General features: G+C 38.4%; 1 protein-coding gene across 2 annotated transcripts in view; it reads right to left on the bottom strand.

Moving 5' to 3' along the window:
- Positions 1–15,897, bottom strand: part of IDO2 (indoleamine 2,3-dioxygenase 2) — an 80,016-nt gene that overhangs the window by 50,391 nt on the left and 13,728 nt on the right. For both annotated transcript variants that reach the window (XM_074208988.1, XM_074208989.1), the window contains exons 2-4: positions 14,853–14,948; positions 9,413–9,532; positions 6,245–6,363 (exon numbers count right to left, since the gene is read on the bottom strand). In XM_074208988.1, coding sequence (XP_074065089.1) covers positions 6,245–6,363; positions 9,413–9,532; positions 14,853–14,948 — 335 coding nt within the window. The remainder of the gene's footprint in view (positions 1–6,244; positions 6,364–9,412; positions 9,533–14,852; positions 14,949–15,897) is intronic.

Raw genomic sequence — 15,897 nt, 5'->3', positions numbered from 1 at the left:
AACCCACAGAAAGATTGAGTGATACAATTTCCCAGTCCAAGACAACTTAGAAGTTTTGTAGGAAAGGGCTGTTTCACTGGGACCAGGGGCTGGAAAAAGCTGCCATGAGGACAGCTGCAGCACAGTGCTGCCAGGCCTAGTGCCTAGATCTGTGGGAACTCCTGGGTCTGTGGCAGAGGGGGAAGTTTCCATACCTCCTGGCCCAAGGATCACTGAGAACAGCTTGAAGGGTTGGTGAGATAACTCTGCCACACCAGAGTGAGTGCAGGGCAAGTGCTGTCCTCAGAGCAGACCTGCAGTGAGAACCTGCAGCAGGAATCAAGGAAGGCAGCCTGTACCTCCAGAGTGCAGCCCACAGATGGTTAGGGGGTCAGGGGAGACTGCAGAGGTCTCTCTGCTCTCTCTGGGGCTCAACTGTTTCCCCACACTCAAATCCAGGTAGTAGTTTGGACTCAGAGCCCCTCATAAGACCTTAGAGGAATTAATGTTCCCCTGGGTTGTCCCTAAAAACCCCCAAAGCCTTGGAAATGTTGTAAATCAGTCTTAGGCTGAGGAAATGAGCAATCAACAGAAAAAGAAGAATCTGACCATAAAAAATTCCTTTGGTCCCATGGAAGATTCAGAAGATAACAAAATCAAAGCTTCTGGATCCAAATCCTCCAAGAGAAATAGAAAATGGGCTCAAGCTATGGATGAACTCAAAAAGACTTTGAAAAACAATTAAATGAGTTAGAGGAAAAATTGGGAGGAGAAATGAGAGCAATGGAGATAAATCATGAAAATCAAAACAGCAGCTTGGTAAAAGAAATATAAAAAAAATACTGAAAAAGAATGATAAATTAAAAACCAGTTTAGGCCAAATGACAAAAGAAACACAAAAGGCAAATGAGGAGAAGAATGCCTTACAAAGCAGAATTGGCCAGCTGCAAAAGGAGATAAAAAAGCACTATGAAGAAAATAACTCCTTCAATTGTAGAATGGAACTAAAGGAAGCCAATTACTTTGCAAGAAATCAGGAAGAAATAAACTCTATCAAAAAAAATTAGAAGAAAATGTGAAATATCTCGTTGGAAAAACAACTGACCTTGAAAACAGATCCAAAAGAGATAATTTAAAAATGATTGAGCTACCTGAAAGTCATGATCAGAAAAAGAGCCTAGACTTCATTTTTCAAGAAATAATACAGCAAAATTTTCCTGAGATCCTAGAAGCAGAGGGTAAAATAGAAATTGAGGGAATTCACTGATCACCTCCTGAAAAAGATCCCAAAAGAAATTTTCCAGGAATATTATAGCCAAATTCCAAAACTTCCAGGTCAAAGAGAAAATACTAAAAGCTGCCAGAAACAAACAATTCAGTACTGTGGCTCTATTGTCAGGATTACACAAGATCTAGCAGTATCTACATTAAGGGCTCAAAGGGCTTGGAATATGATATGCTGGAAGGCAAAAGATCTCGGTTTACAGCCAAAAATCAACTACCCAGTAAAACTGAACAACCTCTTTCAGGGGAAAAGATAGACTTTCAATGAAACAGAGGACTCTCAAACTTTCCTATCGAAACAACCAGAGCTGAACAGAAAGTTTGATCTCCAAATACAGGACTCAGGGAACCATAGGGGGATGGATAAGCAGTAAGCAGGCCTAATTATGAGTAACTTAATGAAATTTAATGAAGATATTGATAACTCATATGAGCTTTTTAATTTACAAGAGCATTTAGAAGGAAAATATTACATATATATGACACAAGAAGGAATTGAATATAATGGTATAATTAAAAGATGGAGTCAATGGATGAAAAAGGAAAGTACTGGGATAAAAAGAAAGGAGAGGAAGAAGGAGTTAAGATATTTCATATGAGAGTCAAGAAAAAGCTTTTCCAATGGAGTAGAATGGAGGAAGATGAGGAGGAATGATTGAGCCTTCATTCTCATCAGAAATGTCTCAGAGAGGAAATAACATACACAATAGGGTATAGAAATCTATCGTACCCTAGAGAAAAATGAGAGGAAAGGGATGGGATAAGGGGGAATAGGGGGGAGGGAAGGGGGAGTAGATGATAGAAGAGAGGGAAGATTGTGGGAGAGGGTACTCAGATACAATGCACTTTTGAACAAGGACGGGGTGAAAGGAGAGAGAGGATATAATAAATGAGAGTGGGGAGGAATACAGTAGAGTAAAATACAGCTAGTAATAGCAACTGTGGAAAAAATATCAAAGCATCTTCTTTGGTGGACTTTATATATACAAAGTAGGCCACTCATCCCAGAAACAGAGCCATTGGAATCTGAACACAGACTGGAGTACATTTTTTTCTTTCTCACTATTCTTGAGGTTTCTCATCTTTTTTGGGGGGGGTATGTTTACTCTTATAGCAAGATTATTGTAAAATATAAAATAAATTTAAAAAGAAAATATATGAAAAGAAAAAAGTAAAGAAAGGAAAAGCAAATTGTAGGGTTCCACATGTAGAAAAATATTCATAGCAGCTCTTGGTGTTGGTGAAGAATTGGAAATATAGAGGAGGCCCATTAATTGAGTATTAGCTGATCAAGTTATGGTATATGAAGTATGAGATATTATTTTCTATAAGAAATTTTGAGCAAATAGATTTTAGAAAAACCTAGAGAGACTAGCATTTAGTGATGCCTAGTGAAGTGTTCAGAACCAAGCTTGTACATAATAACAGCAATATCATATAATGATCCACTATGATAGACTTAGCTCTTCTCAGCAATACAGTGATCAAAGACAATTCTAAAATATTTGTAATGGAAAAGGTCATCCACATCCAAAGCATGATGGAATTTGAATACAGATCAAAGCATTTTATTTTTACTTTTTTAAAAAAAATTTTCTCATTTTTTTCTCTTGTTCCAATTCTTCTTTCACAGAATAACCAATATGAAAATACGCATAATATGATTGTGAACGTATATAACCTATATCAGATTATTTCTTATCCTAGGAAGGGAGGAGGGGGAACATGGGAGGGAGAAAACTTTCCAAAAATGAATGTTAAAAATTAACTTTATATGTAATTGAAAAAAATAACAATTTTTAAAAAGAAATCAACAACAAAAGAAGGAAATCTATTGAGGTCAAAAAAGACAATATTGGTTATATTAGAGGAGTTGTTTGAAAGTTGCTTATTCATTCATTCAGTCAAGTCTGATACTTCACAACCTCATGGACTTATCCATGGGATTTTCTTGGCAAGGATACTGAAGGGGGTTGCTACTTCCTTCTCCAGTGTGTCACAGTTTTACAGATATGAAACTAAGGCAAATAGGAATGAGACGACTTGTCCAGGATCACATATTTAGAATGTGTCTGAGGTCACATTTGAACTCAGATCTTGACTCCAGACCTGATGCTGCATCCACTGCACCCACTAGGTACCTATTGAAAGTTGCTGAAGGGTGCCATATTTGTGAAAGCCACAAGGTGGTGATCAAAGCTTGAGCTATATTAGCTTCAACTTGCACATATGTAAAAAGCACCTAGCTAAGCCTTGACCTAACACCACTAAGTTATGAATTTAAAATCTACAGGAATGTATAAATTCTCTAAAAGAACATCACAATTCTCTTGGGCAAAAATTCCACTGACTTAAATAAATCATTCTCAGACTAAATATCACCTTTTTTTGAGAATCTAGAGAGAAATCATCAACTCCACTAATGCCCCCAATTGCTGAGAATAATATGAATGGACATATTTTTTTAGGACTCAAATTGTTATTTCATTTATTTAAGGAACTCCTAATGAGGAAACTGCCTTTGCTGATGTAGCTTATCATATGCATTATTTTTATTTTGCACTCTTAGAAAGCTGAGTGAGGTCCTGAGAAGTAAAATGCATTGACCAGAATCACAGTCAGAATATATCAGAAAGAGAATTTGAACACAGATCTTCCTGACTATAAACCATCTCTCTAATCCCATTTTGCCTTAACAGGCAGGGTTATCCCCAGGGGCAAGAAGAATTGTCCATAGGGTTAGGGATCAAATTAGGGATCAAATGCATAAAAGGTGTGCAGTGTACCATTTAACCAGAAAACAAAAGGGTCATTATTTAAGAGAGACCAGAAGAAGGTACTCAGCTGGGAGAAGAGAGAGGGATGGAGATATTAGAGGTCACAGTATGGACAAAAAATAATAGTAGTTAAACAGAGAGTAATTAAAGGATAGGATTGAAATCAGAGGGGACTCTGAGAACACCATCCCATGGAGGGGGTTTGTTTACAAACAATCTCCCTTCTCACTTCCCAGAAGGCATGGTTTCCTTCAAAACTGAACTCATATATTTCCTTCTGCTTGGGGTCTTTCCAATTATATGTGGTTTGCATCTCACTTTTCATAGTCTGATATATACACTATGCTATCATGATTAATGTAAGCAATGAATCACAGGAAGTAGTCCCATGTATTTGAATTTGTATCATTTGAAGCTGTGATTATGTAAAATATGATTAAATCTGGCCAAATGGAAACATGGAATCTTCTTATGAGACTCATTATATGCACTAAAGAAAGGGGGTTTTGTTTCCACTTTTGTCTCTGTAAGCCCAAGATCTGTCATAATTTGCCTGGCAAATTGTTAATGTTGTTTATCCTTCATTCTCAAAGAGGACCAATGATATGAAAAGGATAATATCCTGACTTGTAAGTGAATTGGATCTTAGTGAGAGAGCTTTGGAAAGGTATAAAGCCTCACTCTTTCCTCCAAAATCATCAGAATTCAGTGACAAGGTAATGACTGGAGATAGCCCTAGCGGCAATGAGGACAACTTGACTTTTTTAAGCTAAGATCTTTCCCTGGTCTCAGTTTTTGCCTGGTATATAGAAAGATAGAGGAAAAGGGTTGGCTGTCTTCGTTGCTTGCTTGATTTCCCATTGAGATTTAAGGTATAGCCAATCTGTAAGTAGCAAAGGGAGAGAGAGAATATAGTACTTTGGGGTTGAATTTAGATAAACTTGGAAAACAGATTATCGAAATGGATATGAATATTGAAGCCTACAAACATAAAGGTAAGGGTAGGAGTGGAGAGAAAACCTGTGAGTCAGATATAGAACTCCATGGAAAAAGAGAAAAGACCTAAAAAAAAGGACCAAGGGTAGCATAGAGAAATGGAAGAAATCCAATGGAGAAGCTACAGAGTAACTCTGGGGAAAGGGACTGGAAAGGGGAAAGGCATTAATTGAGTACTTTCTATATGCTGGACACTATGCTAAGCACGTTACAAATATTTTGTTTAATGGAAGTAGCAGGAAGGTCAAGAGGCAGAATTAGGAAATTGAGCTTGTCCTTCATCTTGAAATGGACCAAAATGACATCACTATATTATAGACAGGTTCCAGTATATCTGACTGTGGCTGATTGACCAACACAAGCTCAGAATGCTCTACTACAGTTTGGACACAAATAGGTCATGTGGACATTAGGGAATAAGTAGTAGACTGAGTCCTTTCTAGACTAGTGCTATGCATCAGGAACAACCTACACTAGGGTGGAAATATTGTACTCTAGAAAATATCTGGTTTCTATGCATACCAGAAGATGGAAATCTTCTGAGAATGAGATGAAAAGATTCCCATGGAAGGGAACTTAGTGTGAGATTCCAGAGAATAAGAAGGAAGAAGAAAGCAAAGGGAATATGGATTGTGGAGGGATCCAGGTCTGAACAAATGACAACTCTGGGTCACAAGGAAAAGGGGAACAGAATGCAAGTGGGAGAAAAGATGGAGAGAGGAACCAGTTAATCTATGAACCTATTTTCCAGACTCAGCACAAGGAATGAGGGATTGCTTCTGGACTTGTCCCTGCAAAAATCAAATATCCCATGAACAAAGGTAGTTACTGAGGGGTTCTCAGGAAGTCTTGCCCATACATCTGGGTCAAGAAATTATCTAGAAACTAGGATTCTGGGGTGGGGAGCTGAACTAAACTTATTACAACCCACCCAGGATAGTACTTTATGGCAGAATGATAAAGAACAAAGAACATGAAGATCTTCCACCTGCAAAATCACATATCTCTTAATACATTGAGTACCTGAATACTCATAATCATTTTTCTCTTTTATTTATACTAGAGCTCTCTTTCCCTCTCTCTCTCACACGCACACATCCACATCACCAGACATCCTTCTTTTCTGAGTTGTTCAATGTTCTGCAATGTTTTAAATATGCAAATTCCCATCATTTCTTTCCATCCAAGGGGTTTGCTACCAGATTTACCCATCTGGATCTTTTTTCTTCCAGTTCATCAGGACAAAATCTGAGTGTACCAGGATAGGGGGAAGACCCAAGGTCTGAGAGACTTCCACAAAGGGAAGAGCCAAGTTTCTTGGCAGAACCTGTAAGACACAAGACATAGGCAGATGTACGATCTAGAAAACCCTGTGGGACCTTGTACTTATCATAGGGCTCCCCAGTGGCAGCTTGGGCAGCTTAGATTATAATCAAATCTATCCCTTTAGGTCCTAGATGACATAATTGGGAAAAGAGGCAGAAAGAATTTGAAAGGAAACTATTTCAACTAGATACATAGAAACATTTCCTAATAGGAATTCTCTCTCTCTCTCTCTCTCTCTCTCTCTCTCTCTCTCTCTCTCTCTCTCTCTCTCTCTCTCTCTCTCTCCCACCACACTAGTTCAGTCCCTAATTAATCATCACCTTGGACTATTGTTTTAACTTCATTTTACCTTTATCCTTTCCCACCTCCAATCCATCTCTTTTCCCTCTGCCACTCCCATTGCAATGTGATCACCACCTAAGAACAGGTTATGTCTTATCTAAAGTCTGCATCCATCCTACCTCCTGGCAGAGCACTTTACACACACAAGGTAATAGTTTGAGAGGGTTTACCTTTATTGGGAATGCTTAAGAATAGGGGGGTGATCCTTTAGTGATATGCTGAAGGGTTAAGTTTCTTGCCCAAGGCCACACATCTAGGTGTCTGAGGCCAGTTTTGAACTCAGGTACTCCTGACTCCAGGGCCTGACTCCAGGTGCCTTATCCACTGTGTCACCTAGCTGCCCAGTATTTGAAGCAGGATTTGAATTTCTGTGTTTCTAACTCCAATTTCTCCAATCTACTCAATGTGTCATCATATGATGGGATGTTGAAAGGGAGAAGTGACTGTAAGTTCAACAGTCTGTGGAAAACTTTGAATGCTTGGAAAAGGAAGTTGTATTTTATCCTGTGATAATGGGATAAATGGGAACCAGAGAAAGATTTTGAAAAGAGAAACACTGTGATTGAATCCAGGAATAAGGAAATCCTTACCAGTGAAAGAATGGGGAACAGAAGGGACTGAAAGATACTAGCCCAGTTATGTGGTATTCAGGTCTCTACTCAAGTTGAAGAGTATAGCATAGAAAATATGAAGGGTATAGAATAGACTTGGTCACTGCTTGCCAAAGGATAGGAATTACCAGGGATATTGATAGGGTTTTAAACATGGGTAACATGGGCCACAATGTGTTTGAAATCAATCTGTGGAAGACAACCATGTTTACTTCTAACATGTCCCTCACTGCTTCTGTCAGAGAAAGAATTCTTGGCCCTTATTCCCATTTCAATTTGATTTTTTAAAAAAAAAGTATTAAGTACATGTTTTATGTAAGGTAATATGCTAGGCATTATGATATAAAGACAAAAATTATTCTATCCTTAGAATGCATATTTTACTGGAGGATATATAATATATAGATAGATACTAAATACAAGGTAATTTGAGGAGGAGAATGGCATTAACAATAAAGAGAATTAAAGTCTTTATGAAGGAGCTGGTCCCTGAACTAAGGTTTAAAGTAAAATTAAAATAATATAAGGAGGAATGGGAGTATTTCAAGTTTATGGGGAATAACATATAAAAGCATGAAGATGAGAGATGGAATGTTGAGTTTGTCTTATCTAATCTGACTAAAACAAAAAAAATTTAAAAAAGGAAGTGATAGAAAATCAGGCTAAAAAGGTGGGTTTAAATCAGATTTTGGAAGCACTAAATTATCAGGCTGAAGAATTTACATGTTATACTAGAAGCAATACGGAGAGAACCATGAATATTTCTAAGCAAGTCAGATGTGTCCTTTGGAAGATTATTTTTGAAGTCAGATGAAAGATAGATTGAAAACAGAAATAACTGAAAAGTGTATTGACTAACTGGGAGAATAGTATGGGTAGGTGTGAAGCTAGGTACCACAAGGAAGAAAGAGGTAAACCTGGAGTGAGGAAGACAGAGTTCATATCTCATCTCAGATACTTACTTCTTTTATAACCCTGGGCAAGTCATTTAACTTCTGTTTCAGTTTCCTCAACTATAAAAATGAAGATAATAGTATTGTACTTACCTTCCAGGGAGAGAGTGAAGATTAAAATGATATAATACTTGCAAAGTGATTTGCAAACCTTAATGCATTATCAGTGCTAGTTTATTTCTATTATTATTATTTATTATTATTATTATTATTATTGACTTTGTGTGCTGTGTTATTGTATTATAAGACCACTAGACCAAGCTCCACAAGACCTGAATTCTAATAAGTTACTAACCATGTGACCTTGATCAAGTCATTTAATCTCTTGGGAGAGAGAAAGAGTCAGAGAGACAACAGACAGAAAGAGAAAGAGAGAGAGAAAGAGGAAGAGAGACATAGAGACAGAGAGAGACCGATTGAGAGAGACAGAGAGAGACAGAGGTAGATAGAGGCAGAGAGAGAGAGGGAGGAAGGGAGAGAGAGAGAGGGAGACAGAGACAGACAGAAAGAAAGAGACAGAGACAGAGAGAGACAGAGAAAGACAGACAGAGAGATAGACAGAGACAGATAGTGACAAGAGATAGAGACAAGAGAGAGACAGACAGAGACAGAGAGAGACAGAGAAAGACAAAGACAGAGAAAAACAGACTGACAGAGAGACAGAGACAGACAAAGACAGAGACAGAGAAACAGAGACAAAGAAACAGACAGACAGAGAGGCAGATAGATAGATAGACAGAGACAGAGAGACAGACAGAGACAGAGAGAATCAGAGAAGGATAGACAGAGAGAGACAGAGAAAGAGAGACAGACAGAGAGACAGAGAGACAAAGACAGAGAGACACAGAGACAGAGACAGAGACGCAGAGAGAGACAGACAGAGACAGACAAAGAGAGACAGAGAGAAAGAAAAAGACAGACATAGAGACAGAGACAGACAGACAGAGATAGAGACAGAGTGACAGGGAGACAGAGACACACACAGAGAGAGAGAGAGAGAGAGAGAGAGAGAGAGAGAGAGAGAGAGAGAATGAGAATCCTTTGGGTGATGCTAGCATCACCATGGGAAATAGAAAGAAAATAACAGTGGCATGGAATTTGAATTTAAGGCCCAAGAAGAGAGTCCAATCTTCATACCCCTTACCTTTGCAATGTTCTTCTCTCCTTCCTGCCAGACATATCCCATAGTAATAAAGCTAAGCAGTAGGTGGGCCAAGCATTGTTCTCGGTGACCTTTCAGGAGGTGACAGCTTAGTAGGGGCATCTGTCCAAGAGAAATTATTGAGTTGAGGGAAGGATCAGGAAATGGAAAGGGAGTAAAAGAATTAAGCAGGGAAGAGGATGAGAGTGGAGCGGTGTTGGTAGAAGCAGAGTAGGAAGAGGGTGAGAGGGGAAAGAGTAGAGGAAGAGAGGGATGTGGGACAGGAAAGGAGAAGAAAAAATAATTCTGACTTGCTGTTGAGAATCTAGAAAATATTGTGTTCATCTACTCTGTCTCCCACTCTGATTCATCCCTAACTCTGGAACAATCCTGAATCTTCCTGCTTCTTTGCCTTCTTCTCCAATTTGTTATAAAGGGCTCTTTATTTTACCTCTACAGTATCTTAGCATCTATCCTCTCTTCGATCCTCACTTAGCTACCATCTTTGATCAGGCTCTTTTAACATTGAGCAACTGGGTTATTTTAATAGCCTCTTAATTGGCAACCTCTGCCTATACTAATACATCCTCCAAACAACTGCAAAACTAATATAGCTGAGGTATATATCTGACCTTCTGATTCCTCTACATAAAATCTTTTGAAGAAACCCTGTTACCTCTAGAAAAAAAAATTCAAACTCTTTAACCTAATATTCCAGAATCTAACTACATCTTATCTTTTCAAAACAATTTCTTCTTGTTTTTGTAAGAAAATGGGGTTAAGTGACTTGCCCAAGGTCACACATCTAAGAAAGTATTACGTGTCTGAGGCCAGATTTGAACACAGGTCCTCCCGACTCCAGTGTTGGTGCTCTATCCACTGCACCACTTAGTTGCCCCCCATTCTAGACTTTTTTCTACCTCATTAAACACACACACACACACACACACATACACCCACCCACACAGTGCATGCAAATGCACAGATGTGTACTGCAAACACAGACACAGACACAAACACATACACACAGACATAGATATACACACTATATTACTATCTTCCCTATCAATACTATCTCTCCTATCTCTGCATTTCATAGATTTCTCCTGTATAGAAACACTTCACCCTTATTGAAATGATTTAATTCCTTTTAAATCCTCCATGAAGGGATCCATGATTCATATCATCATAGCATCATTTTTAAAGCCATATGGAACCTTGATGTCCATTAAATCTAGCACCTAAATTTTAATAGATTAGAAAAGTAAGACTTGGAGAAGGTATTTGTTACTGTTCCCACACCTCAGCTGGTGTCTGAGGTAGAATTCCCCCAAGTGAAAATGACCCTAGTAATATGCTGGAGGGATGGTGCCAAGATGGCAGCATGAAGGCAGGAATTCCTGGAAACTTTTTCTCCAAAAAACTCCAAAAGCCGTCAAATTATAATTCTAGCCAAAATCTAGAGGGGTAGAACCCACAGAAAGACTGAGTGATACAATTTCCCAGTCCAAGACAACTTAGAAGTTCCACAGGAAAAGTCTGTTTCACCAGGACCAGAAGTTGGAAAAGGCCACTGCAAGTGCAGCTGCAGCACAGCACAGCTGGGCACCTGGGTCCATGACAGAGGGGGTGATTTCCAGAACTCTTGGCCCAGGGATCATTGGGAACAGCCATAAGGGGTGGTGAGAGAACTCTGCTGCACCAGGGTGAGTATGAAGTAGAATGCCAGCCTCAGAATAGGCCTGTGGTGAGAACCTGCAGTGGAAGTCAGCAGAGCCACCCAGCAAATACAGAGTTCTCACCCCATAGGAGGTATGGGGTTTGGGGGAGACTACAGAGGTTTCTCTGTTCTCCCTGGGACAGGACTCAGCTGTTTGCCCACACTCAGATCCAGGTTGCACTGTGGGCCCCCACAACACCACTATAGTCAAGCAGGGACCACCCTTACAGGTCCAGGGCAGAGGGGAGGGCTTGAAGCCTCTCATAGGACCTTAGAAGAATTAAGATCCCTGTGAGGTGTCCCCAAAATCCTCCAAATCCTTGGAAGTACAATAAATCAGTCATAGGCTGAGGACATGAGCACATCATAAAAAGAAGAATCTGACCATATAAAATTCCTTTGGTTCCATGGAAGATTCAGTTGATGACAAAATCGAAGCCCCAATATCCAAAAACCTCCAATAGAAATAGAAAATGGGCTCAGGTTATGGATGAGCTCAAAGACAACTTTGAAAAGCAATCAAGGGAGATAGAGGGAAAATTGGGAAGAGAAATGAGAGTGATGGAGAGAAATCATGAAAACCAAGTCATCAACTTGGATCCTGAAGAAAATAACATTTTAAAAGCCAGTTTAAGGGGGCAGCTAGGTGGTGCAGTGGATAGAGCACCAGCCCAGGAGTCATGAGGTACTGAGTTCAAATCCAGCATCAGACACTTAATACTTACCTAGCTGTGTGATCTTGTGTAAATCACTTTAACTCCATTGCCTTGCAAAAAACAAACAAACAAATGAAAAAAACAGTTTAGGCCAAATGGAAAAAGCCACACAGAAGGCAAATGAGGAGAAGAATGCCTTAAAAAGCAGAATTGGCTAGCTGGAAAGGGAGATTAAAAAATCTTTTCTGAAGAAAATAACTCCTTCAAATGCAGAATGGAACTAAAGGAAGCAAATGACTTTGCCAGAACTCAGGAAGAAATAAAACTATACCAAAAAAATAGAAGAAAATGTGAAATATCTTATTGGAAAAACAACTGACCTCGAAAACAGAATCAGAAGAGATAATTTAAAAATTATTGGGCTACCAGAAAGTCACACCAGGAAAAGAACCTAGACTTCATTTTTCAAGAAATAATGCAGCAAAATTGCCCTGAGATCCTAGAAGCACAGGGTAAAATAGAAATTGAGGAAATTCACTGATCACCTCCTGAAAGAGATCCCAAAAAGAAACACTCCCAGGAATATTATAGACAAAACTCCCAAACTCCCAAGTCAAAGAGAAAATACCAAGAGCTGACAAAAACAAACAATTCAACTACCATGGTTCTATAGTTAGGTTTACACGGGATCTGGAAGTGTCTACATTAAGGGCTCTTAGGGCTTGGAATATGATATTCCAGAAGGCAAAAGATCTTGGTTTACAACCGAGAATCAACTATGCAACATCCTTTTTCAGGGGAAAAATTGACTTTCAATGAAACAGGAGACTTTCAAACTTTCCTATTGAAACAACCAGAGATGAATAGAAAGTTTGATCTCCAAGTCCAGGACTCAGTTGAATCATAGAGGTGATGGACAAGAAGGACTAATTATGAGGAACTTAATGATGTTTAACTGCTTGTATTACTGCATGGGAAGAAGATACTGATAACTCGTATGAAAATTCTCATTTGTAAGAGCAGTTAGAAAGAGCATATATAGACAAGGCACAGAAAGGAGATGAATATAATGGTATAATATAGTAAAAATGGAGTCAATGGGTGATAGGAAAGTACTGGGAGGAAAAGAAAGGAGAGGAGGAAGAAGGGGCTAAGATATTTCACATGAGATTCAAGAAAAAGTTTTTTTCAATGTAGTGGAACAGGGGAAGGCAAGGGAGAATGAGTGAGCCTTCATTCTCATCAGAAATGGCTCAGAGAGGAAATAACACACACACTTAATGTAGTATAAAAATCTATCTTACCCCAGAGAAAAATGAGAGGGGGGAATGGGGGTGGGGGGGAAAGGGGTGAGTAGGTTATAAAAGAGAGGGAAGATCATGGGAGAGGGTAGTCAGATATGACATACTTCTGAACAGGGCCAGGATGAAAGGAGAGAGAAAATGGAATAGGTGAGAGTGGGGAGGAACAGAGTGGAGGGAAATACAGCTAGTGAGAGCCACTATGGGAAAAATATTGAATAAACTTCTTTGGCTATCTTCAGGAAGGCAACTCATCCCAGAGACAGACTCACTGGAATCTGGACACAGACTAAAGTACACATTTTTTTTCCTTTCTCACTATTCTTGAGATTTCTCATCTTTTTTTTTGGGGGGGGGGGCGTTATGATTACTCTCACAACTAGATTATTGTAATAATATAGAATAAATAAACAAAAAATAGTATAATTTCCCCTTTCCTACTAATTGCCCTCAATGTCTTCCCTCTTCCTTAGAGAAACTAGAAAGCAAGAGGTGATGTACTTGAAGCTTTGAGGAGGTTAAAGAGTGAATAGACACACAAAACACACTCAACATTTAATAGGAGGAAGGAAGACTCATCCTCTTCAGTTTAAACCTAGTCTTAGACACTTACTAATAGTGAGGGCAAGCCAATCAATTTCTGTCTGCCTCGTTTTCCTCAATTGTAAAGTGAGTTTAAAAACAACAATTGTCTTGCAGATTTATTGTAATGATCAAATAAAATAATAGTTGTAAAGCATACTTAGCACATAGTATGTGTTATATAAAAACTCATTTTCTTTCCTTCACTCATTCCCTTAGACATAAAAAAAAAGAAAAAAGAAACTCTGGAGTTGATTGCTCATTTTCGGGGTTTTTCTAGGTTTTTGCAAGGCAAATGGAGTTAAGTGGCTTGCCCAATGCCACATAGGTAATTATTAAGTGTCTGAGACTGGATTTGAACCCAGGTACTCTGACTCCAGGGCCAGTGCTTTATTCGCTGCACCACCTAGCCACCCCATTGCTTATTTTTCAATGTGAACATTTAAACCTTGAAACTTGAAAAATGCTACAAATAAGGTATTTATTTATTGTTTTGTGGATTGTACATACTTACGATCATGATGAAGAAAATGTTAATAATGCATATTAAACATAAAGTGTGTCATAAATCTCCATTTTTCCTCTCCCAGAGAGATGATTGTTAAATATTTACTAGCACACTAGGTTTCTCCCTCCTCAAATTTTTCTAGTACTTTATCTAGATTTTTTTGACTTTACCACATACTATTTTGTGTCACACTAATTTGTTTTTGTATGCTTTTTTCTGAGAAAAATAATATGGTACCTTATTTTCAACTTTATATTTCCTCCAGTGCCTAGGTCAAGGCCTTATATAAGGGAGGTACTTGATAAATGCTTGTTGAATGGAAGTTTAAGGTAAAGGAGGTATTTGGAGACAGATGGTCCTTTCTTGCCTACAGTAAAATAAAACTAGTAGGTGACTGGACTACTGCCCCCCAACTCATGGAGTATACACACCCACACTCATACTGTGGAGATTCTCTATTAATCTAGTGGGAGGTATTTGAGGACTGAATACAGAAGTAGAGAGAGAGAGAGAAAAAAAGAGAAGCAGAATAAGGAGGAAGGTGAGAAGAAGGTGAAAGATGGGGTAAGGAGGTGGAAAAAGAGAACTAAGGATAAGCAACAGAAGGGTAAAGGAGAAAGAAAGAGGGAGAGACAGAAGAAAAGAAAAATAGAAAGATCAAAAGTGAATGAATTACCATATCCACTCTGACTCGGAGCTGATGACTCTCAATCATGAGAGGCAGATTGCTGGCTATTTCCATCCATGGTTTGTAGTAATAGGGAAGTTCCTTCTGTGTGTAAAATAAAAGTAAATAATTTAATACATTGGCCAGTCTGGGAAATACACACCCAGGTTCTGTTAGCTAATTACTTCAAGACTTCAGTTTTGAGAGACTAGGAAACAGACTGTTTCCAGTAAACAGAGACCAAAAGATTTTGAAGTTATCTTCCTATTTGGCAACCTTCCCTTAGATCTCAACTTTAAAAAAAATCATTATTACTGCAACAATTTCTAACCACAAAAATTCATAGGCAGAAAACAAGCAACAAAACAATAAACTTCCATAGTGTAAAAAAAGTTTAAAATGCATCTATTAATTTTAAGGAAGTAGTTTGAAACTTATCGAGTTTTATCTGGTTGTTTTTTAATTCCCTTCTGAATCTGTGTGTTTTTTCAAATTTTATTGCTCAAATTGTTTTTCAAAAAGTGGTCTACATTACCCTTGGAACATTTTAGTGCTTTTAAGAATATGATCTCAAGTGTCTCCCTGAAATAGAGTTCCATCTTTTTCTTTTTTAATGTAAGTGTTCTTTTGGTGATGTTGAATGACTTCCAGTCATGGAATACCACATTCTCCTAAGTCTCTCCCTTCAAGAACAGGAAATGGGAACATGAGGTTATAATCCACCACCAAATAAGGTTTTTTGTCAGAGAAATAGCATAAAAAAATATTTTTTAAAAACCTAGTTAAAAAGGGAAATCGAGGAAAAAGTAACAGAAGCTATTTGGTCCATTAGCATCTTTCCAGCATTAAGGGGGCTAGAAGACTCACAGCAGCTCATCAGTTGGATCCCAGTGTATGACTTATTGATTCATTCAGGAAGCATTTAGTATAGAGTCAGACATTGTACCAGGTACTTTAAAAACATGACTAAAAGGAAATAATCCCAGTCCTCATAGTATCTTTATTCTATTGGGAGAAAGAAATGTATATATAAATAATACAAAGTAAAACCAAT

This window comes from Macrotis lagotis, chromosome 1, assembly GCF_037893015.1.
Source record: "Macrotis lagotis isolate mMagLag1 chromosome 1, bilby.v1.9.chrom.fasta, whole genome shotgun sequence".
Lineage (NCBI taxonomy): Eukaryota > Metazoa > Chordata > Mammalia > Peramelemorphia > Peramelidae > Macrotis > Macrotis lagotis.
Note: the sequence above shows the minus strand (reverse complement) of the source record. Positions and strands in the feature narration are given on the sequence as shown.